The sequence below is a fragment of the Alosa sapidissima genome, chromosome 11, assembly GCF_018492685.1.
Source record: "Alosa sapidissima isolate fAloSap1 chromosome 11, fAloSap1.pri, whole genome shotgun sequence".
In the NCBI taxonomy this organism is placed as follows: Eukaryota; Metazoa; Chordata; class Actinopteri; order Clupeiformes; family Clupeidae; genus Alosa; species Alosa sapidissima.
The window spans coordinates 4,003,041-4,030,794 of NC_055967.1; the positions used below are offsets into that span (position 1 = coordinate 4,003,041).

The 27,754-nt window shown below is 38.6% G+C and overlaps 1 protein-coding gene, 1 long non-coding RNA gene and 1 pseudogene across 3 annotated transcripts; 2 read left to right on the forward strand and 1 right to left on the reverse strand.

Moving 5' to 3' along the window:
* On the reverse strand, positions 1–27,406 carry LOC121723327 (phosphatidylinositol phosphatase PTPRQ-like). Its single transcript, XM_042108935.1, has 7 exons — positions 27,365–27,406; positions 11,861–12,041; positions 11,598–11,726; positions 11,268–11,309; positions 2,279–2,305; positions 1,827–1,908; positions 1–84 (listed from the first exon to the last, which is right to left on the reverse strand). The coding sequence occupies exons 2-7, from the start codon at positions 11,893–11,895 to the stop codon at positions 22–24; spliced, it is 378 nt and encodes a 125-aa protein (XP_041964869.1). The 5' UTR covers positions 11,896–12,041; positions 27,365–27,406; the 3' UTR covers positions 1–21.
* On the forward strand, positions 12,216–15,614 carry LOC121723332. Of its 2 annotated transcripts, none has more exons than XR_006034911.1 (6): positions 12,216–12,549; positions 13,327–13,469; positions 13,530–13,671; positions 14,712–14,789; positions 14,908–15,040; positions 15,416–15,614. It is a non-coding gene; the product is annotated as an uncharacterized LOC121723332 (long non-coding RNA). The 2 variants fall into 2 exon arrangements; XR_006034910.1 differs by having other exon boundaries at positions 12,217–12,549; positions 13,327–13,443; positions 13,572–13,671.
* Positions 24,651–27,754, forward strand: part of LOC121724088 — a 50,238-nt pseudogene continuing 47,134 nt past the window's right edge.

Genomic DNA, 27,754 nt, shown 5'->3' on the forward strand with positions numbered 1-27,754 from the left:
GCTTGACATTGGTGAAGCGGTTCAACGGTTCCAGGGCAGATTGGCATCTGATGTTGCCAAGTCTGGTAACAGCTTGGGAAGCTCCTGACCAATCACAGTGCACAAGACAGTGTTGTTATCCGATGGCAACAAGCAGCAGGGGCCTGTACTACGAAGCGGGGTTTCTGGCTTATCTGGGTAACTTCGTTAGTAACTTGATCACATGTGGCGTAACTTCCCGATTAACCCGTACTACGAAAGGTGGATAGGTTTTAACCGAGGTATGCTGCCATGGCAATTTATGCTGCATCTCAAACCTGCTCCGACCAGGTTATGTTCTTGGTTAACCCGAGGTTTCCGTTAACCACACCCTTTATAAGTAGGCTACCACCCCTCCACTAACAATTTCTCCCGAGACATGTCGGCGTACCTGGATGATCCATACGACATTGGAGCGCAAATCGTGAGGGACTCTCTTCACAGGGCGAGGGGTTTTAGAGACAGACAGAAAATATATATAGCCTACCCGGACGATATTCTCTATGAAGATATAGATTGTCAGCCGAGGGAATTCGTTATCTTTGTCAGATGATCTAGGAAGACGTCTCATAGCAATGCCCGTACGTGGACATTCATGTATTCAATCGGTGATGCAAGAATACTGAATGTCCGAAAATAAATCGGACATAGGCCTACAGTATGCTGAACATCTGAGCAAGAATAGCCTAAAATAAATCGGACATAGCCTACAGTAGGCCTAATAAATAAAAATCACAATTTTAACAAACTTGTGGAATTGAATGTCATATTACTGTACCCTGCACATGAAGGCTACACATTTCCACAGCACCAGAATCCGACCGAATGCCTCCCTCAACCCCCTCCATAATCGGCCTTCCACTATTATTTGCGATGGCCAACTCCTCTGCTACTGTAAAACACTCTGGTGCCTTTCCTCCTACAGTAGTGTTCAAAGACACCTTTTTCTTGTTAGCTGTAAAACAGAGGCCAAGTGAAGGCTATAAGCTAGGCCTACATGTTTTCATAAGAAATATTAATGCAAGCTATAACTATATAAACCTACTATTCTGAATAATGTTTTTGTGTTTCATTTTCACCTGATGCCATGTGCGTTTGGCAATGGTGTTGCATCTGAAATGTTCACAGGATTAGGCATACACTAAATCAGTCAATGGGGGCTACTTAAACATTCAATTATCCTTATTAATGTAATCTATATGCCCACTTCTGAATTGGGTTGCATCTGTAGGCCTTTCTATGAACTCAAATTAGGCTATTTAATTATTTCAACTCATTTCAGACATTCCGCAAGCTACTAATCCTCCGTAACACATATTTGAAGAACATGTGGGAATAAAACTTTACTTTTAGGCATTTAGGCTACCCGATCTGTAATACGTTGCCAACAGCCTTGCTTTGCTCACTGCCGACGTATTTGATTTTTGTCATAGAGTGGGTTTTAATTCCTCATAACTTGTCATAATAATTGTGCATTCCTCATCCGTAAAATAAGGTGATCGCTTCATCATTGAAAGTGGTGACTTGCGCTGCAACCCGCCCCTTTTATGTGAACGCGCACAGGTTAACCCCGGCTCAACAAATCAACTTCATAATCAGCATCGTAGTACCGATTAACACCACTTAAGATAACCAGGTTTTGTCAATCCTGGTTTAACAAAGTAACCCTGGGTTACATCTGGGTAGGTTAAGCTCCCTTCATAGTACAGGCCCCAGGTACCACTCATCATTTAAAACACAATAAAACAAGGGACCAATCAGAGGACACCAGGAGAACCGAGAGCCAATCAGAGCTCTTCCTCACTTACTGAGAACTCCTCCTGGAACTTGGCATTGTCGTTGGCACACAAGTCTTCCACGTGCTGAAGGAAGCCCTTCTTGGTGACCGGCCTGAGAGAGAAATCGGGGTGGGGGTGAGGAGCATGTGTGTGTGTGTGTGTGTGTGTGTGTGTGGAGGGGCTATCTCAGGTTGCTGTCAAGAATTACAATGGCTATCATGTTTCTGTGGAAACAATCAAGATCATCTAAGCACACTTCACTCTTCATGATGACCAGGAATAAACATGAGGCTCAAGCAATAGGCTACAGTAAACATGCTCTCAGACACACACAAACACACACACACACACACACACACATATACATGCAAAAAAGAGAAAAAAAACATGATAGGATCTACAGCAATCTGCTAATCAATCTACAAAATGGCCTAAATCTACACACATATAAATACACACAGACCTAAACACACACCACTTACTTGAGAGACTTTCTATAACTGAGAAGCCTGAAATGTGTATAGATATGGGTAACATGAGAAGTCAAACATGGTCAATTTAAACTAGACTGCATTTCCGGCGGGAACTGCGAAAGTGTGCTTGCCCTGGTCCGGTCAGCAACGTGAGCAGACAGTGGCATACGCTATGCTGAACCTGGCTTGATCCAGGCATTGTAACGGTGCCTTTCAGTGTTGGAGCAGTGGCAATATCCCAAAAGCTCTAGGAGAGGGCTATTCAACTATTGGCTTGCGGGTTGAATGTGATTCGTTGGATTTTACCTTTGGCCTGCCTTCAAATTTAGCTTCTATGACTGAGATCAAATCAATAAAATAAAATGACAGCAGTGATTGGCTGCAAAAATAAATAATGTCACGTGTCTTGCGCCTCTCAAACTGGGCTATCAGGTAACCTACAGAGGAATTGAAATTATGAAATATGACCAAGGCATTAAAAAGCTACTTGTTTGTCAGGATACTTTTTCACTGATTTATTTTAAAAAAATATGAGCTATGAGTGTGAATGTTATATATTCCATCCCCTAATTCTGTTTTACTGGTTTATTTGACAAATAATCTATATGGATTTGCTCTATAAAGACCTTATGTCTGTTTGGGATTGTTTTGAGAGCCTATTGATGTATCTCAGAATAAAGGAATGTCCACAACATTAGTGATGTTTTTTTTTGTGTGTGTGAATGTATTTTACTTAACTCATTAAATTGAGCTGGATACTCATGAACGCATGTCTCTAATAGCCACAATAGGAGTAATTTTAGCAACACCGTATTTTGTGTGGCCCATAACGACCCAGTGGATCATGAAAACGTGCCAAAATTCACATTCCTTGCTTGTTGTTGGTACATTAATCCCATTCAGATTGCCACTTATCTGAGATGTAAGAGTTCAGTATAGGTTTAAGGTCTGGGGCAGGGATTTGACATTCTGTGACTTCTTCATTGAGGGCTTGCTTAGCAGCACTGTCCGCTTTCTCATTTCCCCTCTGACCAACATGGCCTGGGACCCAGCAAAAAACTACACTTAAGTTCTGGTTCTTTAGACGTTCTAGTTGATCAAGCTCAGCTTTGGTTGTACTTTTTGCGTGACATTAAAGCCTACTGGAAAGATTTTTAATTGCAATTTAATTGAATGCAATTTACTTTTACGACTAAATAAAATTAATTTATCCCTCTCACCCATAGTTTTCTATTTATTTACAAATGTACATAGGCCTACTGTAATTACATTTCTACATAGTTATTCTACTGATCTTTATACTATTCATCCTGCACATAGACTTACTACTCTTATAATGTTGTTTCTGCACTACAATGACACTGTTTCCACACTGCACATAGCTGTATGTTATGTACATATCTGTTATAAATTTGTCATATTGAATATCCATATTTATTCTGTTTTATTATATTCTGTTAATACACTGCATATATCTATATTATTATTTCTACTATTATAATGTTACTGCTACATCTACATACATTATTCTACTTATTGTATGAGATAACTGCTAATACACTGCACATATTTATATTTAATTCATATTACTCTAAACCACCTTCTGTAAATCAACTGTATACTACTGTCTACATTGCACTATATTTCTTGACCTGTCTCTGTATATTTCATCACCTTTCTATACTTTGCATCACATTGTATGTATACTGTAGCTACATGAATCACAGCTAAGATCCTTGGTTGCTATGAAGGCCAGTCGTTCTAAATGGATGGTTACTATGGCCAAAGGCACGTTATCTCTGCGTTGTCAAGCGGACATATCCTAACTTTATCCTATTTTAAACATCTCTATTTTACTTAGCCTACTTCCATACAGTGACTCCTATTAAGAAGTGGCCACTTCATTCGCGCTTACCGTGATTCACGCAGCAACATTATTAAATTAATCTGTCACCATATGCCTATGCCAACGTTTGCAAAGAGGAGAATCTTTTAATTTGATTCACAATGAAACGTTACATTTAATGTACATGTAAACAATGAGTAGGCTAGTTTTGGTTGTTGTTGGTGGTGTTACTGCATCCCTTAGTTATGCCTACAATGCAAAATTGTTCCCTTGTGATTGTTAGATGCATTTCAAAACATCGCGACGTGAAATGCCACCACAAAACATTGTTTGTGAATCGGTCTTATTAGGAGTCTTCGCTTAAGCTGTCACAGACTCAGGCGCTACTTTTAGGGCTAAAATGCTTCCTGAATTACTCTTAGTAAAAAAAATAGGAGTCCTAAAGTTACGAGTGACGAAGTTACGAGTACAAGCATCTCATATCAAATGACCATGGCATTACACTAAGCAACATAAATCTCATAACGTTACAGCAACATCTCCTCCCTATGACCTAGCTAGCTAGCTTCTAGCCACACAAGAAATGAATGATGTTAAAATCTCTGCTTAGCATTCTAATAACAGAAGGGGCACATTTATGTGGACCACTACAACATGACTCATTATGTCTGTAACGTTAACTGTATAAAACACTTACTTTCATAAAGGAAGCACACCATCCAGCACATAGCCTACACATGGAAACCGATATTTTAGGTACTTGGCCACGAACTCAAAACGTGTCTCTCTGAAGCTCTGTTCTAGAATCTTTGCTCTGAAGTCTGTCCCCGTTGCTAAGCAACATCAAATAAACGAAATGACAGTCTTCCAGTATTAAATGTCTACGTGTGCTTCTGAATGGATGTGTGTGGTTTGCAATTAGAATAAACAAGAAATAACATTTCCAATAATTTCCCATGATAAATTACATAATATTTGCACCTTCCTTACTTGTGAATCTCACACCGTATTTCAAGTAGGCTACACTAGTGAAATGTAATACAACGTTGCCACCTAGCGTCCAGATGTAGGCTATTTAACATTAACGTGACATTGCTTGTTTATTCTTTCGTCAACTCCATGCTTTTAGGAAAACAATCTTTTTATCATAGTTCCCTCTTCAATGAGCGATTACCAGCTCGTTTTTGTAACAGAGATAGCTGTTTATTGTCCCTAGGTTTACAGAAACACCTATTCATATTAATACGTAGCCTATGGAGTACTGCCGACCACTGTTCATTACATGGCCCAGAATGCCTTGCATGTCTTTACAACAAAACAACACAGTAAAACCTAAATGCCCGTAAACATATGCATTTGCATACTTGTAACATTTTTAATAATACTCTCCCATCATGATATGTAACAATAATGAAAAATTTAATTTGAATACCGTCAATGTGAAAACAACTCTATTATGTAAGCTATATATAGTTACTGTTCTCCTTGCTATTTCAGTTCGTAAGTCCATACTGTCCCATGGCAGAGCAAGGATTTCATGATTGGACAAGGTTGCCTGGAGACATTGTGTCTGCTCTGAGACATTGTGCATACATGGAAGGCATTGTTATAGAAGGTGAATGGTGTGAGTTACCAAATACCCATGGGTGGTTTGCCAAATGATGGAAACTTTTGGAATATTTCTTTTTTTTTTTTTTTTTTTGCCTATGCACCCTCTCACTGGAGTCCCCAGTTCATATACAAAATTTGGTATCGATATGTGACAGTGTTCCTGAGATATGGACGACTTCCTGTTTCGGAGCTTCGCCGCCGATTTCGTTTGGCTGTGACGGGCAAACGCTTTCGAAAATCAAAAATCCTTCCGCTAACATTTGTGAGGCTTGGTCCAAGGATAATGTACGTCAAGTTTCGTGGCGTTCGGACCAAATTTGTGACCTGTGAAAATTTAGTTTCGCTTTCTGTTCAATCCAATATGGCGGACGAACGGCACGCCCACCTGATGTCATCTTCGCGACCAACTTACACCGGTACTGACCGGACGTTTTAAAGTTGGAACGGTGTCTCTGTCTCAAAGGGCCTAGGCGCTAGGGCTGACAAAAAATTAGGGAGACGGGAAAAATAATAATAAATATAACCGCAAGCGGTGATTTACGGGGTCCGAGCAAAACGAACATGAGGTAGCATAGCTTTTTAGTTTTACATATGCTTTGATTGTTTGGGCCCAATTGTTCAAAAGAAACGTGATCGGATTTCGGTTATCGGATTTCAGTTACCGGATTTCGGCTATCGGATTGGATCAAATCTTGAAAATGGCTTGTTCAAAGGGAAACAAGGATCCTGAAATTGGATTAGATCACATAATCTATTCTTGGTTTTGATGTGGATAAAACCTTCATTTTGTGTTGTTCAAAACTTTTGAGTTGGATTGGAATAAATTTGATGCATAAAATTAGGATTACCCTGTGCTGTAACGTTATAGTGTGCTAACCTCCACAACCTAATAGTATTCTAACAATACCCTATTCTAGTGTGCTAACCTCCACAACCCAACAGTATCCTAACAGTAGTATTCTAGTGCGCTAATCTCCACAACTCAATAGTATTCTAACAATACTCTATTCCACAGGACTATGCATTTGTCATGGATAAGATGAAGCGTCTGTTAATGGAAGGCAGTGTTTCCCACAGAATGGAATTGTATTTGTGGTGGTAGGTGAAGGGGGGTGGGGGTGGGTTCTGTGTTGGAGTCAATAAGATGAACAACCTATAATTATGCAGTTATACTTGCCTTGCACGACAAGTCCTGTCAAGTAGCTGTAACGTTATAGTGTGCTAACCTCCACAACACAACAGTATTCTTAACAGTATTCTATTCTAGTATGCTAACCTCCACAACCCAGCTGAAGGAACTGTAGGGGGTGATGTGGGTCGAGGTAGAGTGAGTGTGTGGCGAGCAGGCAGAGCCTCGGTCAGAAGGCTCAATGGTATGAAGTGATGACACGGAGATGGCAGGTTTCGGTGCAACACAAGTGAACTTTATTTGAGTTTCAATTCATCTGTTCTTTTGTTCTTTACTTGTATGTGTGCTGCATCAAAGAGGAAACAAACAGAAAATGGAGTAATTAGTGAAATGGGGTAAATCAGTACAGATCCCAACTCCCAAACAAACCAATTGACATTTGAACAATAAACTGAAATCATATGGCTATATAAGGTACAACTAAACAATACTTGACATCCCAAGTCAACCAACATCACCTAATCATCTCTCACATGGGACTCCAACACACCAAACCAACAAACAAAGACCTTAACTATACACATGATGGCAGAGCTACTCTACAAACTGATAAACATCACAAAAGTCATAGTGAGGGTCATTAAAGTGATGACTTACGTTAACTCAAAGACGCACACAAAGCAGGACACACTGGAGTGCTGGGTTGAGATGAACAAAAGAGTGAACTGAGGGCGCGCAAACAATTTATCCTGGTCTGAGCCCCTGCTCCGGAGCTACAGGGTTTCCCAGCAGGTAAACTGGGTGTGGTTTGGTGACAGAGCCAAACAATCCAGCAATTTCTCCACAGCACCTCCTTACACTGACAGACTTTGGAAAGATTTGCAAAGATTTGGAAAAGATTTTTGAAAGACTACAGTCTCAGACCCTCTCACATCTAAAGACAAGTAGTAGAGTTTTAAGTCACAGACTATGATTTTGCAATGACTAGGGATCTTGCAGGGTCACTATTTACAAGACTGCAACACGATTCCTTTAAATTATTACCCATCGTGCAATAGATAAACAGGAACTGAAAATGATAGCCTACTAAACTCAAAGTCGTATTTTCGTGTTTCTGCAACATTGTTTCATGCGTGACATCCTTAACCGATACAGAGTTGTTCTGTCAAGTGGAAGAGCCGACTAAATATGTATAAGAAATGACAAATATTATAAGAATAACAAATAATTATAGGCTACAGCTGTGTCGGAGTCAATAAGAAAAACAGCCTATAATTATACAGTTACACTACAAGTCCATATTGACAAGTAGCTGTAATGTAATAGTGTGTTAACCTCCACAACCCAACAGCATTCTATTGTAGTATGCTAACATCCACAACCCAACAGTATTCTAACATTAATGCTTCAAGCGGGATTTGAACTCTCAACCTAAGGATCACCAGTACAAGGCATTATCTCACTGAGCCACTGTCAATCCTACATGTTGGCCAGTCACATTCACATGGTGAAAATGTGTATTGGTAAACACACAACAAGAAAAACTCTAAGCATACATTTGACAATAAAATGAAGGGCTTTCCTAAAAGAGTACACCTGAAAACTTTTTGAAATTCTGGGGCAATAAGACATTTGTAGAGAAGAACACTAATGGATGAAATATAAATATGATAGACTTTATGATGAAGGAAAAATAGTAAACAAAGAAGTTCCCCTGAATGTCATAGAGTGTCTCGGCATTGTGATTCTTGACAACTGATGAGTGTGAATGTTGATTGGCTGATGTCATTCAGGTGCTGTTCAATGGTGTGAATCTTCAATAACCAATAGCATGTGCAGCTTGATCCTGAAGTTCTAATGGGGATTCGAACACTCAACCTAAGAAACACCAGTACAAGGCATTATCCCACTGAGCCACTAACAATCATACACATTGGGCAGTCACATCCAAATGGTGAAAATGTGTGTTGGTAAACACACAAGAAAAACTCCAAGCATACATTTGACAATAAAATGAAGGGCTTTCCTAAAAGAGTACACCTGAAATCTTTTTGAAATTCTGGGGCAATTAGACATTTGTAGAGAAGAACACTAATGGATGAAATATAAATATGATAGACTTAATGATGAAGGAAAAATAATGAACAAAGAAGTTCCCCTAAATGTCAGAGTGTCTCGGCGTTCTGATTCTTGGCAACTAATGACTGTGTATGTTGATTGCCTGATGTCATTCAGGTGCTGTTCAATGGTGTGAATCTTCAGTAACCAATAGCATGTGCAGTTTGATCCTGAAGTTCTAATGGGGATTCGAACACTCAACCTAAGAAACACCAGTACAAGGCATTATCCCACTGAGCCACTAACAATCATACACATTGGGCAGTCACATTCACATGTGAAAATGTGTGTTGGTAAACACACAAGAAAAACTCCAAGCATACATTTGACAATAAAATGAAGGGCTTTCCTAAAAGAGTACACCCGAAATCTTTTTGAAATTCTGGGGCAATTAGACATTTGTAGAGAAGAACACTAATGGATGAAATATAAATATGATAGACTTAATGATGAAGGAAAAATAGTGAACAAAGAAGTTCCCCTAAATGTCAGAGTGTCTCGGCATTCTGATTCTTGGCAACTAATGACTGTGTATGTTGATTGCCTGATTTCATTCAGGTGCTGTTCAATGGTGTGAATCTTCAATAACCAATAGTATTCGAGCTAGAGCCTAAAGCACTACCAGGGATTCGAACTCTCAACCTAACAAACATCAGCACTAGGCATTATCCCACTGAGCCACTGACAATCCTACATATTTGGCAGTCACATTCACATGGTGAAAAGGTGTGTTGGCAAACACACAACATCAAGAAAATTCCTAGCATACATTTGACAATAGAATTAAGGGCTTTATAAAAAAGAGTACAGATCTGAAAATGTGCACTGTTAATGGTATCCACATAATGATGGTTGTATGGTTGTTCACCAAGGAAAAAAAATTACTCATATAGGAATATAGGTGATATAGGAGAAATGGGCTGAGTGGTCGAACTTTATTGGTCTATATCTCTGAAATGGAAAAACATATCCAAATTATTTTGATAACTTTTGTGAGGCTTTGTCTAAACATTGTCTGTGAGAATTTTGGTGAAGATTTGATAATTTTTGAAGTATGTGAAACTTTTTATGATGTTTGGCTTTTCTCTGAAATTGTGGCAAAAGTAAACATTTTTAGAGCATAAGACCAGGGTGAAAAAGATGCATCTGAATGTAGAGATTAATATCATGAAAGAATTTTGAGTCTAGGTCAATCTGGTAAGGAGAAATAAGCATTTTTGACAAGAGCGCCACCTTTGGGTGCAGTACCCCAAATTTTGGGTTATGGGTAGTGGGGGGTACTGGTAACAATACTTGAAAATGTTTAGTTTCTAGGACTTACGGTTTATAGGAATATAGGTGATCTAGGAAAAATGGCCTAAGTGGTCTAACTTTATTAGCCTATATCTCTGAAATGGAACAAAATATCAAAATTCTGATCCATAACTTTTGTGAGGCTTGGTCTAAACATTGTCTGTGAGAATTTTGGTGAAGATTTGATTATTTTTGAAGAGTGTGAAACTTTTTATAATGTTTGGCTTTTCCATGAAATTGTGTCAAAAATAAACATTTTTAGACCATAAGACCAGGGCCAAAAAGATGCATCTGAGTTTAGAGATTAATATTATGAAAGAATTTTGAGTCTAGGTCAATCTGGTAAGGAGAAATTAGCATAATTAACTTTTTTTTCCAACAGCGCCACCTTTGGGTGCAGTACCCCAAATTTTGGGTTATGGGCAGAGGGGGGTACTGGTAACCATACCTGAAAATTTGAAGAGTTTTGGAGTTACGGTTTAGGCAGCAGTATGACTTTTACAGAATTTTGGCCAAAAATGAACGGTACAGAAACAATAGGGGTCCTGCAGCTACGCTGCTCGGACCCCTAATAATAAAACTTAAGAAGAACAATAAGTGTGCTGCTTTGCAAGCACACTTAATTAAATAAAAACATCTGGAATGTCAATATGTAATATAGGCTCCACATACAGGTCTGGTCTATCTAACACATCACCAGTTTATGGTCAATGACAATGTAAGAAGATGTTAACAAGATTTAAAATATAAATAGAGATACTGGCAGGACCTCATAAAGTGATCCAACGGGCATTTGAGGTCTTGTGTATATGGCCTACTGAGTGACACTGCAGATTTTAATTGCTGGCACCAGCCAGATAGAGAGAGAGTGACATCTATGATCAAACTCATCAATAATCAATATACTAGACTGGAGTCAGTTACATCATGAAGAAATGACAGTTGGGATGGGGAAGAGACAGCACTACTCTCCACAAGACACAGTAAACAAGATGACTTACTGGATGACAAATATCTCCTTCCGTCGGAAGAAGGACGAATACCTGAATGAAAGAAATAAAGAGAAACATGGTAGAATGGCATCTTTGTCACCACTTTCTATTTGTAAATGTAGGCTCTGGTTGGACATAAAAAAAAAACTATTATAGTCAGACTGATTATGAAATTTAACTTCAAAGGTCAAAGGCTAAAGACGAATTCAAATTATGTATGTACTTAACTAAAGACCCATCATGATTGGTCATACATATACATTGACTACATAGATCACTTAGCTTAAGAACTATATAGGATTCAGGGGTCACAAAGGTGAAAGGTCAGGTCACTCTCACCGGTTTATCTTTTCCTCCTTGAGTTCCAGGTCAGCCACAGCGATGAGCTGGTCCAGCTTGAACTTGGTGTCGACAATCTCTGCCTCCCGAGGGGAGTAAGTCCCGCCCTCCAACTTCCTTTGGTGGATGCTGGGAAAGGACAAAAGTTCCTGTCAATCACTCACTTTGGTTTATCATATAAAAATTGAACGTCAATCACTTAGCTTCATAAAACAACATTTTCATATAACTTCTTTACATAGCTACATATTGCTTCCCAGTACCTTTTCCATGTTATAATACACATCTTGGATGACATTATTTGTGTACAAACAAAAGCCTTGAGGATGTGCTTTTAGATTCACCGCACTGAGGCATAGATGAGGAGGATGAGGAACAAGGCCAGGAAGAAGGACAACAGCACACCCAGGATGATCTGCTCATCACGAGTCAACACGTTATCATCTGAGAGGAGGGGGGAGAGGAGAAGGAAAGATAAAAGAGAGTGAGGGAGACAGGAAGAGAGAGGGAGTGAGACAGACAAGTGGTTTTGCTTTGAGTCAAAGCTGTCTATAAATCTCATGAACTCCTGGCACTGTGAGCATAGCTCCCTCATCTCTGGTTCACTGTAAAAAAATATTTTCCCTTTTAGTTATGTTAACTTGTAATATTTAGCCAAGTAGACTTAAATTTAACTCTGTTGTTCAGATAACTTATATATTTGGGTTTTAGTGGTGAAAACCAATGACACAATTGGTACAACTTATTTTTTCTTGTCATATCCACTAGTTATCATAGTTCACCTCCGTTTCACGCTGCGTCACGTAAATGGCGCATGCGCAGACACCTAACCGCACCTCGAAGTAATTTTTCGTGAGGGTAAACCAGAGCCCATGGTGGTGACTTCAACCGTCACTTTTCTGTCATGCATCTGACTGCAAGCTGTACAAACTCTGCCGTCATCATATCCAAGGTAAGAACTACAGTACTTTTGTATGCCAATTGAAAACTGGAATTAATTAGGAAAATACTGTTTTTATATTGTAGCATTAATGTTAACCTAAACCGTTTGTTAACCGTCATGTTAGAATTAGCTGACGTTTGCTAGCTAGCGAGCTAACATCGCTAACGTTAGCTGTTAATGTTAACTTTTCCAATAACTAGCTTTACCATTGTGTGGAATATCTGGAATGGTAGTAATATCATATCCAACAATAAGTCTGTCTGAGATTTCGTTATGGATGTAAAGTTTTAGTTTGAATGAAATGGCCAAGGCTATCAGGCACGAGTACGTTAGCTAACCTAGCTATAACTTAGCCTGCATGGTCATTAGCAGCCACTAACGTAGGCTAACGTGAACAGGTTGTTGACCTACCTCAATATGATACCGACAAGTCAAGGGATCTTTAGTTTGTGAAGGGTAACCTATAGTGTTATATTAAGCCATCCTTACACCAGAAGACTTGACCAGATTTGGGTAAGATTATTGAAAGATTGTAGTCTTTTGAGTAAAGCTTGAATGCATTAGTTAAAAAACGCCAATCTTTCCCAAATCTTGTCAAAGTATTCTGATGTATGGGTAGCATTAGGCAAAATGTTCTTCTTTTCATAGCCCTTATTTGGTTGTACCTGACTTGTGCCAAGGCATGTGTTCATTTAAGATGCATGAGGGCAGTAGTGCTTCAGTGATGGTCTTTTCATGTTATGTGTATTTTATTAATCTTAATTTCCCTCTGTTCCCTGTTTGCAGGCAGTAAGTTGTGAGGACTGCTTCCCTGAGAACACTGAGTGCATTCTGGAATATTCCAAATGTGTCCCACTTCCATACAAAAGAAGTTCGAATCCTGCAAGAGAGTTCACTCAACAGGTAGAGACAGACAGACACACACACACGTAGAATAGCAAATAACATTATTTTGCATGTATTTGTGTCTGTTACTGTGTTTAGTTTAGAGTCCCCTTTTTTCATGTGTCTGTTTGTTGTTATGACTGTAGTGGGCTTCATCAACAGACCAGGGCAAAGTCGGTCTGTCCCGCTACTACAACATGCTACTTGACTATGTCTGGAAGCCATGGCTGCTGCCCTCAACATGCTGTAAGTGTGTGTGTGTTTTCAATGAGGTCTATGGGGTATGTCACTGTGCACACTCTAATTTGTCTGACAAATGTGCAATGTAATGCATTAATACAGAAACTAATCATCATTATTGTAGCTTTTTATAATAGGGCTTATTCGCAAACACCGCCACGGCCATATTGTTGATCTGACATTCCAGTTCTATAGACTATTCTATGTGATAATCGCCTGTAGCATGTAGATTTGAGCTGAGCAGAGCACATAGCCTACGGCTTCATCTCGTCAATATAAGTAGATAAACGTATGGACCCATATCTAATAAACTCAATAGCATTAAGTAAAGATCCTTCATTATTGTCAGCTGTAACTTACCCCGATATTTATTTATAGCCTACTGTCTTGTTCATACATCGGTACACGTCGCAGCTGAAGGAAACAAGGCAAGTCAAGGTTGGCGAACTTATATTTGTTCCACCAACGTCATCGTCTAACATTGCCATGATTGCAGAGAATAAAGTTGCATCTCATTGGACTGCAATTGTATCTTGCGTTTGCCTGTTGCTCACAACATGCAGCCAACATGACTTTGCTAAAGTAGTTTAAAGTGGTTAGCCAGTCATCGTTTTTGTCTGATACAAGAGGACCTATGATGCAACTATATGGTCTGGAGGCAGAAGGGCTAACATATTTCTCTGTAACATTTCCAAAATCCAAGTGAACAAAACACTATACAAATCAGAAGTATCTACTGATATCTTTCTCCGCTGAGTTTGTTCCTACTATTTGCCACTTGCCGTGCCGCTAAGACGAGCTGAGAAGGGCGCATCATGAATAAATATATAGCCTATAGGCTACTGTAAACGTTGGCTAACATTGCCTACCTAGCAATGCTATCTATGCAAATGCAATATGTCCAAAGGTAATCTACGGTAGGCGACTACATCACATGAAGTTTAGCCATGTTTACCATTATGTTGGTGGTAATGTAAATAATGTGTTGAATATATGCCAAACTGTGCATAATCATAATTTTGTTAAATCTTGTTTTCTATTGACAGAAACTGAAACCCTCACAAATAAAGTCACAAATCAAGAATTAACATTGATGGTGATGGTGGCAAGGGTGCCTTCATAAGGTAATTATCATTTTTGTTTGTACACCTGATTCACTTACCAACTTATTTTGTAATGCTTTGATTTATATCTTAATCAACAATAACATAATGTATAGCAATTGCTGTTTTATTTTTTTAGGTGCCATCCAGCAAGTCCCAGCCTGGAGCCAGAGGCTGGCACTGCACGTCAGATGGGGGAGGATCTATGTTAGGCATCAGAAAGGTGGTTTAAGCAAGAAGGCAAGAGCTTCTGCAGACAGTGTTGCAATTAGGTATGATACTTTTGGAAATTGATCTTAATGCCTTAATTTAAAAAAAAATGAGGAAAAATCCAGCCTTTAAGTACAACAATTTTCTTTGTGAATGAATAATGTATCGTAAATAAATAAGTGTTCCTTAAAGGTTGGATTTTTCCTCATTTTTTTTTTATTACGACATTAAGATCAGATGATTTTTAAATGTATGTGTATGCTAAGGTTATGTTAACTTATGAGCACAACTGTAATACATATCTCCATTACTTCTAACTATTGCACCTGACTTCTAGGCTGCTATTGTGGGTTTGCTTTTATTTGTCACACAAGCTGAGTTAATTATATTCATGGACAGGGTCAATTGTAACATATGCTTTCTTTCTCTTTTTACAGACACCTGACTTTTACTGAGTCCCTTTTCTGGTTTGTTTTGGACAAACTAGAGTGGTGGGCACAGAAATTTTGTCGATGGGTCAAACATTCACACACTCACTCACACAACCACACTTGTGGATTTGTCAAGCAACAAATCTTTGTATATAATCTGTTGCTCATTGAATATGCTTAATAAATGTTGTCTTCTTGACTTGTACATCATGTTTACGTATATATTTTTGTATTACAAACCAGTTTGGTTAACACAATGCATAGCAAAGGGCATTTGTCATGTTCACTTAAGCAAGAGTTAGAACAACTTAAATTTTCAAGGCAACCAGGTTACTTTTGTGGAAAAGTTAGATCAACTTCATAAAGCTTGTTGTATTAAGTAAAATGTTTGGTCAATACAAATTCAAAATACTAGTCAGTACGACTTCTATGTTGTTAAGTTAATGACGACTTGAGTTGACTCAACTCAACTAGGTTAGTTGACATGATGCATTATTGAAGTTGCATCCACTAAATAGAATGTTGTGTCAACAATGACTCCTTAGTTGATGGAACAGGTCATATTTGTCAGATCAACTAGCCATCTCAAGTTGACACAACTTATTTGCCTCATTTAGTTAACTTATTGTATTATTTTCAATTAACTCAAAATCCCAAGGCAACCAGGTTACACGCGTTTTTAAGTTGAATCAACTAATATTTTTTTAGTGTTTAATTAAAGGGCTAGGTTTTTTGGTTACAACTCAGCCAGTTTTGCATCTGGCGGGCAAGTTTGAGTGACTTCCATCCTTCCACTACAACTTTGCATGATACATGATACGCTATTAATTCACATGTACTGTGTGGTGTAACAGCAGACACGTTTCAACACATCGATTACAGGATGCATGACATCATTGACAGGATGTATATAATATGTACATGTAAGTACTTAACTGGTACACTTTATTTGAATGGGTTTATTCCACTGTATCAAAAGAGTAATAAATAACACAGTTGATACATGTACTACAGTATGTAGGGTAATGGCAGACATGTTCCAAGACACCAATGACACAACATGTAATGTAGTATGTAATTGTAAGTGGGCAATTCCACGGAAAATGGACTTTTTGTCACATCCATAACGCCAGTGAAATGCCTTGGCATTTGTATGATGTGAATGTTACTATTCATTTTTTGTGCATTTTTTCTCATGTACATTCTTCAGCCAAAAATAGCAAATGCTTAAATTTCATGTAATCATTCACATCATACCATACCATCACATTTTATTGGCGTTATGGATGTTAGAAAAAACGTAATTTTCCATGGAATTGCCCAAGTACTTAGTACTTATGCCACTGTATCAAAGAGCAATAAGTGTGTACCAACACAGTTGATGTAGTGAATTAGTAGACATGTTCCAAGACATCGAAGACACAACATACATGTCATATGTACATGTAAGTAATTAACTGGTACACTTAATACGTTTATTCCACTGTATCAAAGAGTAACAAGGTTGTAGCAGCACAGCTGTTACAAGAATACAAGGATACAAGTAAGTTTATTGTCACATGCATATAGTTACTGGAAGTAAGAAATGCAGTGAAATTATGTCTGGTGTCAGCCTATTTGGGCATTTATATAAATGTAGCGTGACAAGTGTGTTTACATACAGCAAAAACTCTTCTGTATTGTCCTCTCTCTCTCTCTGTATAAATATATATATATATATACATACATACACACACACACACATTACATACATACACATATAAATGTAGCGTGACAAGTGTGTGTTTACATGCAGCACTAAGACCGACAACCTGTTCTGTATTGCTCTCTCTCTCTCTCTCTGTGTGTGTGTGTGTGTGTGTGTGTGTGTATATATATATATATATATATATATATATATATATATATATATATATATATATATATGTGTGTGCGTGTGTGTACACATACAGTATATCCATGCATATACATATGTATTGTATGTAGTATTGGATTACTAGCCTATTCTAATTTGGTTTGTTCTATTGACATGGAATGAATGAACAGGCACACGTGACTATGGAGTAGGTCTACTTCACAATTCAGATTTTCAGATGGTCCGTTGTGGCTGACAACGGCCCTAAAATCTCGAGTGTCTAGGTTTATTGCTGGTTCCTGGTTGCTGTAGTGCAATGATGTCATCTGCTGGCCGTGCCGCGCAATAGCGCCACAACATATGTAATTTCACTGGACATTACGGTAAAAATCTTGTTTTTCCTTACTAATATTCGTGTCATCCAGCTAACATATTGCTTAATTCTTTTGAAATTTCGTTCCTTTATAAATTGTAATGTAATATAAAGGTACGTTTTTGAATGTCATTACTCTGACATGTGAGGGATAACGCCACCGACGTGACCTGTTATACGTGACTCATGGACAAGGGGAAATGCCATTAACTCGGCGTCACGCAGCGTCAATTTTCTTAATATTGATATTTCTCCACATTACTTGATCCAAATTCTGTAATTTTTGCTGGATAAATGTTGTGCAAAAATGTAGTTTCGTATCAAAGTGGAATGGTTGTTGTCATAAGTCAGCGGCGTTAGTTTGAGCTCACGTTGTTTTATACGACGCCGCCTTCTGGTCATCGCGTTCCCGATAGCCCGCGACATCTTATTAAGCCAAGAGCCTGACTGTGACTGTTTGTAACTGTTTGCGTCCTGTTTCTTGTGCTTTTTTACTGAGGGCAATCATATTAATCATTGATATCAATTGCAACACCCAGAGGAATAAAAATCAATTTTACAAAATAGTGGAATGCCGTGATCGGCGGACTTTGACCTACACACGCAGTAGCCGGCATCATGAGACTCTAATCGTGTATATAACTAGATGTACCGCATAGCGGTACAAAATATGACCGCCGCTCAGTCCTGTACATCCGTTCCGCGAAAATAAATCACACTTCAATTTGTCTCCATATTTTACTTCATCCCCCACTCTTGAAACTTGTGTGTGTATGCTTGTTTGGCATGCCTGAGTGTGTGTGTGGCTGCACAGAAAGTAGCCTACTGGTGCTGAAAAGGTGAATAGATTGTAGAATAGCCAAAGAAGATGTAGCATTGTTATAAAACCTTTAAAATCTCTAACAGTTCATCACAGTTCATCCATTGCAACTGGATTGATGAAAGGTCACTTACACCTGTAGGCTACATTGTATTTGGGAAAAGCAAAATGTATCAGCCTAATGTTATTTATTTATTTATAAACAAAAACATCTCTGTCAGCTCCATGCCGTTTTCAACAGCTATCAAAAACAAAGGTCATTTTTGGATGGATGGATTTTTTGTGAATGTTTCTTCTTCTACATAAGACTTTAGTCATCTTTAGTTCATGTACTTTATTGTCAATGCACAAATTAAGTAACAGTAGTCTGAAACGTTATTGTTAATGCACAAATTAAGTAACAGTAGGCTAGTCTGAAACGAAATGCTGTTTTACATCTCTAACCAGTGGTGCAAATAACTGACATGTCCAAATGGGCCTTATGAAATGCGTCGCTAGACTGTTCATACACATTTTAACGGGCCAAAGTTGAAGAGCTGTTGTCCGTTATTGTTCGTGCAAATATAGGCTGATTCATGTTCCCTTGCATTGTGTAACTGAGGTCCATGGCTAGTCTGGCTTTCACCAGACCAAGCTCAATCTTTTAAGAAATCAAAAAATAAATAGCGGGCAGATCAGGCTGGGTTCACCCTAGTCCATAGGCACCCGATATTGTTTAATTTCCAACTGAGATATCCACGCTCTGGCTATTCTAAATGCAAAAATGCATCAGGGAGTTATGACAAAACTGTAACTAACAAATTAGATCCTAATAGAAAGCTGTTAGCTTCCCTAAGCTACAGGTAGGCTTATAAGGTAGGCCTATTTACAACATAAATTGTCAATAGGCTATGCTAGCGACACAAATAAAATCTCCTTTGGAAACCAATGGCTTAGCCTAGCCTTACAGTATCAAGCGGACTTAAACTGCCATATCGTGGCGAAAAGTTGTAATAAAATTCACGCAGCTCCATGAGTCAAGGAAAGCGCGAATGAAGTAGCCACTTCTAAATGGGACCCACTACACAGAAGGTGTGTTGCTAAAGCAGCCATAATGAAATGAAGGTGTCATTGGATACTTCACACACTTTTTAATTTCACAGACTACAACTACCAAGCTGGAATCAAAGCACATCGATTCCCTCTCACACCCTGCACGCACTTAAAACAAAATAAACAGGCGTCTCAGTCTCACGCATGTATAGGCAAAACTGTATCAGACCGGTGTAACGTTGGTAAATCTTCCATTGCACAGAATGATTTTTGTAGCACGTGCAACAAATGACAGTCGAAAGATACAATTACAGTGCTGCTATACATTTGCTTGGTATAACCGCATTTATAGTTTTCTACAAATGCAATCAATCAAATTGGCCTCCATCACTCAACCAACGCTAACGGTAACATTACCTAGGTCCTTATTGATATTATAAGATTAACGTACCTGCAGTAAAAACCAAGCATGTCCGATAAACATCCTCAGATTTATTTCGGCTTCAAGAAAAAATGGAAATTACATTTCATGTGAACATCATCATATCCTTATTAGACGGGTTTAGAAAAACCCAAAACAAAAATCACCAGAATTCCTTAGCAAAATATCCCTTACTTTCAAAGGTATCTCTTCATCTTCTAGCTGCTGGATTAACTGTTGCCTCTCATTATTATATCTAGTACATTCTTCAATAGCATGCTCTATGGTATCCTGTGTGTTACATACACAACACCTCCCATCAGCATGTTTTTTCATTAAAAATAATGTACTGTTTAACCCTGTGTGCCCAAATCTCATTCTTGAAATTATGTTCTCCTCCTGTGTATTTCTGCAAGTACTTCTACTCCCCCCCCCACTCTTTTTTGGATATTATAAAATCTCCTACCAGTCTGACCATTATCCCACAATACTTGCCACTTCTCCTTTATCTTTCCTTTAATGATTGATTTCACCTCAGCTTTACTATACTTAATGTTTAAACTTATATACTCCATTTCTGTTGCCTTTTTTGCATACTTATCAGCCAACTCATTCCCTGTTACTCCTTTATGGGCAGGAACCCATACAAGTCCAACATTGACTCCAGCTTTAATTAATGTACTAGCCATTTGGACAATTTCTATAACAATGTCTTGTCTAGATTGTGAATTTATGTTCTGAATACTCATCAGAGCTGACGCTGAGTCTGAAGCAATTACTAAACTTCTTGGCCTGTTACTCTCAGCCCAAGAGAGCGCCATTAAAATAGCAATTAGTTCTGCTGTATAGACTGCTAAATTATCATTAATTCTTTTTTGTGTTACTACTTTTAATTTTGGAATAACAAAAGCCACCCCCACTCTCACATCCCTTTTGGAACCATCTGTGTACAATATAATCCTATCCCCATATCTTTCACTTAAATACCCCTGCACCACATTACTATCTATATCCCCATTCTTAGCTCCTTCCAAAAACCTGAGATCAACTGAAAGATCTTCAAGAGTCCATAGAGGCACGCTTGGAAACACTAGGACTTAGATCCAACAAGGCTATTTCCATCTCATTTATTTTCTGTTTAATAGTCCACCCAAAACTACTTTTTGTACCATTTTGTCTCTCTTAGCACTCTACCAATGTAGATTGAATAAAATGGTCTTCCCTATGACCTTTAAGGTTTGCCCAAAATACCAGGCTAAGCTGGTCCCTTCTGAGATCTAAAGGCAACTCCCCCATCTCTACTTGGATGGCTGCCACTGGAGTTGTCTTCATGGCTCCACAACATAGTCTTCAACCTCGACTCTGCACTCTGTCTAGTTTATTTAAAGCTGTCTTAGCAGCAGACCCATATACAACACACCCATAATCAAAAACTGATCTAATCAGTCCAGTATATATTGTTTGCATAGCACTCCTAGTTGCACCCCATTCCACCCCACGCAAACACCTCATTACATTCAATACCTTTTTACACTTTTCTACCATCTTCTGAATATGAACTGCCCATGTTAATCTTTTGTCAAACCATATACCTAGATATTTAAAGCTCTCTACTCTTTCCAATTCCTTACCTGATATTTGAATCTGTAACTCCTGGCTTATTTTCTTCCTTGTGAAGAAAATTACCTTAGTTTTTTTCCACAGATATCCTGAATCCCCATTCAATTGTCCATGTGTGTACTGTATCCACTGCTTGTTGTATTTTATTTACAATGTGATTGACATTTCTTCCCCTTTTCCACATTGCTCCATCATCTGCAAATAAAGCCACACCAATAGACCTTTCTACATTTTTAAATATCTCATTTATCATTACTGAAAATAGTAATGGACTAATAATATTCCCTTGAGGAGTACCATTGTCTACCTCATATTCCTCACTCAAAACCCCATTTACTTTAACTCTAATTTTCCTGCTAGATAAAAAAGATTTTACCCACGCAAACCCTCTCCCCTTTACTCCCAACTGATATAATTTGATAAGAAGCCCCTCCTTCCACATCATGTCATATGCTTTCTCTATATCAAAAAATATAGCTAAAACTGTTTCTTTGTTTACCTGAGCTTTCCTTATGTCATCTTCAAGTAACACAGTTGGGTCCATGGTCCCCCTACCTTTCCTAAAACCACTCTGGTAATTCCTTAATGCATCTTTAGTTTCTAAAAAGAATACTAATCTATCATTTACCATTCGTTCCATGGTCTTACCCAACTGAGATGTCAGTGCAATAGGCCTATAACTACTGCAATTTAGCGTCTTTACCAGGTTTCCTAATAGGAATAATAATTGATTCCTTCCAAGTACAAGGGATTACCCCTTCTACCCATATTTTATTAAAAAGAGCCAATATTACTTCCTTACCTTTATCAGTTAGATTTTCTATCATTGCATAGCAAACCTTGTCATTCCCTGGTGTAGATTTACCCACCTTCTTCAAAGCACAATTCAGTTCCTTCATTGTAAATAGAACCTCCATCACACCACCTTCCTCAATATCATTACCCAACTCAGCACTATACCTTAGTTTAGTAGCTTCCCTTCCTTCCCTTTCTACCTGATTTAAATTTGCTTCACTATGTACCTTTACTAATGTCTTTGCTATAACTTCGGCCTTGTCTCTACTATTAGTAATAATCCTGTTATCATCCATCATTATTGGATACTCATATTCTCTCCCATTACCCCTCATTTTCTTTATCATACCCCACACTTGTTGTATTGGTGTAGTTCTGCCAATAGAATCACAAAACTTTTCCCAGTATATTTTTTTTGCCTTCCTTATTGTCTGTCTCACTATTGCTTGCAATCTTTTGTACTCAATCATATTCTGAAAGTTGTGTGACCTTTTCAAAATTCTAAAGGCTCTATTTCTATGCTTTATACTCTCACTGCAATCCTTAGACCACCAAGGTACAATTCTGGTGACGTTTTTATTCTTAGTTTTAGGTACAGCTACTTCTGCTGCATCTAATACGCTGCTGCTGATTTCCCTACATAAATTCTCAACACTTTGATCCTTATTTACACCCACCAATCTGTATTCACTGAACTCTCTAAATTTGTCCCAATCTGCTCTTTCTAACATCCACCTCTCCTACCTTAATTGCAATTGGAAAATGGTCACTGCCTATAGTACTTTCCCTCAATACTTCCCAGCTGCATTTATCAGCTACTGTCTTTGTAGCCAGAGTCAGATCTATTGCAGATTCATATCCCCTAGCTATATCTATTCTCGTACCTGAGCCATCATTCAAGCATACTAGCCCCTTCTCACCCAAATATTCCTCAATCATATTTCCATTAGAATCATCCCTATCCCCCCAAAGAGTACTGTGTGCATTAAAATCACCACACCAAATACCTTTCCCATTTAAGTTATCCCACATTTCATCCAGATTCTCAACTTCTAGTTGTCTGCATGGATTGTAATAATTAATGATACCCATACTACCACTATCTGTCCATATTTCTATTACAATATATTCTAAATCCTCACCCTTCTTAGCCTCTCTAAACTGCATCCCTCTTTTAACAAAAGTTGCACACCCTCCACCACTTCCCTCCACTCTATCTTAGACGTTCTCTGCGGTAAACTACACATACATATGAAGCGTCCATTGTTTTTCCAACCCACTTTTAACTTCCAACAAAATTACATCTCACTGCAACGACGCGCCATCTAGTGGACAAACGACTACTTATCGCCAATACTGGAAATGCAGCCATGATGATGATGATGAATATTTATTTTGGCTTTCTTTTAATCCTGCTGAATTTGTAATTATGTATCGGCCGTTCTAATACTGATAGTATGTGGGTGCCTGTGTGTGTGTGCATGTGTATATGTGTGCACCGCCATCTACAGGCCAATGAGTGTACAGTCACTAAATGTACACATAACCTAATTTTTTTTATACCCCCAGAGAATGCCAGGTCAATCATACACATAAAATTTGGTGCAGTTCTGAACATCTTAACTGAAGATAGGGGCGATTAAAGCAGAATAATATTGCATTTTCATTTTTTACTGGGGGGGTGCAAATCACAAATGAGTGATTATGGGCCAGATTGATGTGGGCCCTTGAGACCAACATACCATTAAAGATTCTTCATCCTCAGTGCCACGGTTCAGGTAGTTATTTAGGAAAAACTGCTTTTTTTGCGGTTCGGGGGGCCCAGCACGGGGGGGGGGGGGGGGGAGTGGCCCCCGGGGACGAAACGAAATTTTTCCGTAAAAGTGTAGTGGGGCTACATACCCACCAAATTTCATGTGCCCCGGTGGTTCTGTGTCCCGGGTATCGTTGACCAAAAATTCGCGGCGGTCATCATAAAGGGAAGGATGTTCCAATGGATTAAAGGGTTTTTGTCTATAATAGAACAATTCAAATAAAAATAAATGGAGAATTAAGTGAGAGATACAGTGTGAAAAATGGTGTCCCACAAGGAAGTATTGTTAGTCCACTATTATTTTCAATAATGATTGATGATGTTTTTAAAGACATACAAAATTCAGTTGGGGTAGCATTGTTTGCAGATAGCAATGTGGAAAAAAGGAAGAAATATAGATTTTGTGGTGGGTAGGATGCAACAGGCAGGCCCTTAGAATTATAAGGTTCTATCTGACATTTTTGTCAAAATTGAGTTATTGACATATTCTTATTCAGTGACACCTTAAGAAGATGAGGTAAGGTGTTTCTTGTAGTTGTATGCATTTTTGGACATTATATCTAAAGAGGTTTGTTCCGCTTATCAGTATAACCAAAGTCCTTTTAGGCAAGTCCCTCCAATCGGCGGCCATATGACAACGCTTTTTGGGCACTCGTCGGGCATCCATTCCGGCAGAAATGCGAGTGCGCAATGCTTCACGACACCAATCTTGCTCCAGCGACGAGATCACAACACATGATTGGCACGATGTCTTCACAACACACCATATGATTGGCTCAATGTATTCACATCACACCACATGATTGGCTCAATGTATTCACATGTCGACGTTTTGCCGAGGAAGGGGTGGGATATGTGTAGACAACGGCCAAATTGGCGTGACAAACTAGCCCCATGCATTTCTATGGAGTAGTTTTTGAGTGCTGTGTCTCCACATTAGAAAATCTCTGGTATAACTTTATGGAATTCAAAGACTTTGAAGCTCAATATCTCAGAACTACTCAAAACGTAGATAGAACCCTATAATTCTAAGGGGACGAAAAAAGAAGAATGGGCCCATCAAGGGGGGTTTAGGATCTCAATAGACAAAACAAAGACTTTAGTCTTCTCTAGGAAGAAAATAAATGTAGATGTTAAAATCAAATTATCTGGGGCAGATTTAGAAAGAGTGGAATTCTTCAAATATTTGGGAATGTGGTTTGATAAACGATTAACTTGGACAATGCATATCCAAAAAATTATTGAGAAATGCAAGAAAGTGTTGAATGTGATGAGGTGTCTGCGTGGAGTTGAATGGGAAGCAAGTAGACCTGCTTTAAAAGCCATCTATACAGGGCTGATGAGATCTGTATTTGATTATGGGTGTGTAGTGTATGGGTCTGCTGCTAAAACAACACTTAAGAAACTAAATGTAATTTAGAACCAAGGTTTGAAGCTATGCTGTGGGGCAATTAAGACCATGCCAGTGGCAGCAGTCCAGGTAGAGATGGGAGAGATGCCTCTCCATCTTAGAAGAGACCAGCTGTCTCTTGGACAAATCTAAGGGGTCATAGTGAAAAACACATGAGTCAATCAGTTTTATGGCGGTGTCAAGAGAGAGAGAGTTACCTTATTAAAAGTTTTAGTTGGACAATAAGACAAAAGGTAATAACTAGGAATCAGTGCTCTTGAAATAAGCCCTACAGGGGCATATCCTGTTGTTCCTCCTTGGCTGATGTCAGAGGTTCCAGTAGACTTGGGCTTATTAGAGGAAAAGAAGGATGTTGAAGTGGATCATTACAGGGTCCAGAGTTACATAGCGAGCAAATCATTGTATATACTGATGCATCTACGCAGACTGATAAGAAAATGGGAGTTGCTTATGTTATCCCTCAATTAAACATGGAATCTGCAAAAAAGAATCAATGATTATTTAACTGTATACACAGCAGAAATGATAGGAATATGGATGGCCTTATTGTGGGAGACCTAAGCAAGCTGTGATTGCGTCAGACTCTAGCTCAGCTTTGATAAGCCTTAAACGTTTTCACTCTGAGTCTAGACAGGGCATAGTATATGAAATAATGCAATTAGCCAACAATCTGCTTAAGTCTGGTATTAGTACTACATTTACAAGCTCATAGGTGTAGGAGGTAATGAATGAGCAGATTAATTGTGTGAAGAAAGCAGCAGGGAAGTCTGATATAGAGATGAATATTAAATACAGCAAAGCTGAAGTCAAAAGTATAATTAAAGCTAAAATAAATAAAAAATGGCAATTTGTATGGGATGATGAACAGTCTGGGAGACACCTGCATAGTATTCAAGGAAAGGTGGGGAGGAGCAGGAATACATGCATAAGTAAGCAAGAAGAAGGTGTGGTCACCAGAATGAGGCTAGGACATACAGGATTAAACAGAACATTGTTTACCATGAAAAAGCATGTTGATGGAATGTGTGAATATTGCAATAGTCAAGAGACCATATAGAGCATGTTATATTGTCCTGAGTACCATCAAGCCAGACAAAGATTGATCTCACAACTTGGTAAAAATCCAGATTTTGGATTAAATTTGAATAATATACTGCAAAGACAATCAGGTGAAGTTTGTTTTTCTTTTTTGAAGGTAACTGGGTTATTGAAAATAATTTAGGAAAGTGTAGTAGGTTGACCATTTGATCCACACTCCAGTCCAGATGGTGGCGGTAATGCACCAAAAAGCTGGTTGCCAACCGCCATATAAAAAAGAAGAAGAATTCCCCGCGAAATAGTTCAGACAGTGGAGAAGAAGAAGCAGGGGAACGTTAGTGTGGTCAGTTTTACCCTATGAGTTTTACACAGACATTTCCTGTTCGTAATATTGAAGTTGCCACGAGTGCTAGTGCATGACATAATGTAAGTAATGAATGTTCTAAAGTGCTATTGTGAGCGATGATGTTAACCGCGAGGTAAATGTGCAGGCAATAATTTAAAGGTGCGATTTGTAGGACTGTTACCGAACGTTCTGTAGGCCAAAATCAAAACACTGGTGAACGTTCTCAAGACTACCAGACGCGAGCCTCTCCTGGGTTGCCAGATGTAATGAAGACTTAGCTAACGTTAGTTGACCTGCAGCTGCTTTAACGTTTCTCCAACCATGACCCAGCTACACATTACGGAAACCGTGAAAACAAAAAATACCTCTCTAACCAACGTAACATATTTAGCTGAAGTTTAGCGATGCAGATGAAGTTTAGCCTAGGCTACCTGTTGTGGAGAAATATGGCCAGCTCTGCGTCAGACTTGATATTCTTCGTTTGACGAAGACGTCACCATCTCGGGAAGCTCCTCCGATGTCCACTTAATTTTTTTCTTGTTTTAATTTTGGAAATTTGCCTGCCTCGTAGGCGTTCATGACTACAACTGACAGCTGTTGGCCTTTGCTAATTTGGCAACCCAAATAGGAGGACGCGCTAGCCCATTATTAATACGCTATTCTAGAATTAATCGTTCAAAACATAAACGAAAATTCCAAGAGATTCCGCCCCGTAACTCATTTTTTCCCCATGGGTTTTACGGGTTAGAGTAATGTTGTCAAATAAGCCATTGCTTCAATTCATCGTGTTTCCTTACTCTCTGACAACATATGGTGATCAT

Excerpts from the sequence above, each read along its gene's own strand:
- LOC121723327 (XM_042108935.1), bottom strand. The coding sequence starts at position 11,895 with ATGTCATCCAAGATGTGTATTATAACATGGAAAAG. Across the intron at positions 11,727-11,860 it reads TGTATTATAACATGGAAAAG|CATCCACCAAAGGAAGTTGG; the intron begins GTACTGGGAAGC and ends GTCCTTTCCCAG. Across the intron at positions 1,909-2,278 it reads AGTTATAGAAAGTCTCTCAA|GCCGGTCACCAAGAAGGGCT; the intron begins GTAAGTGGTGTG and ends TTTCTCTCTCAG.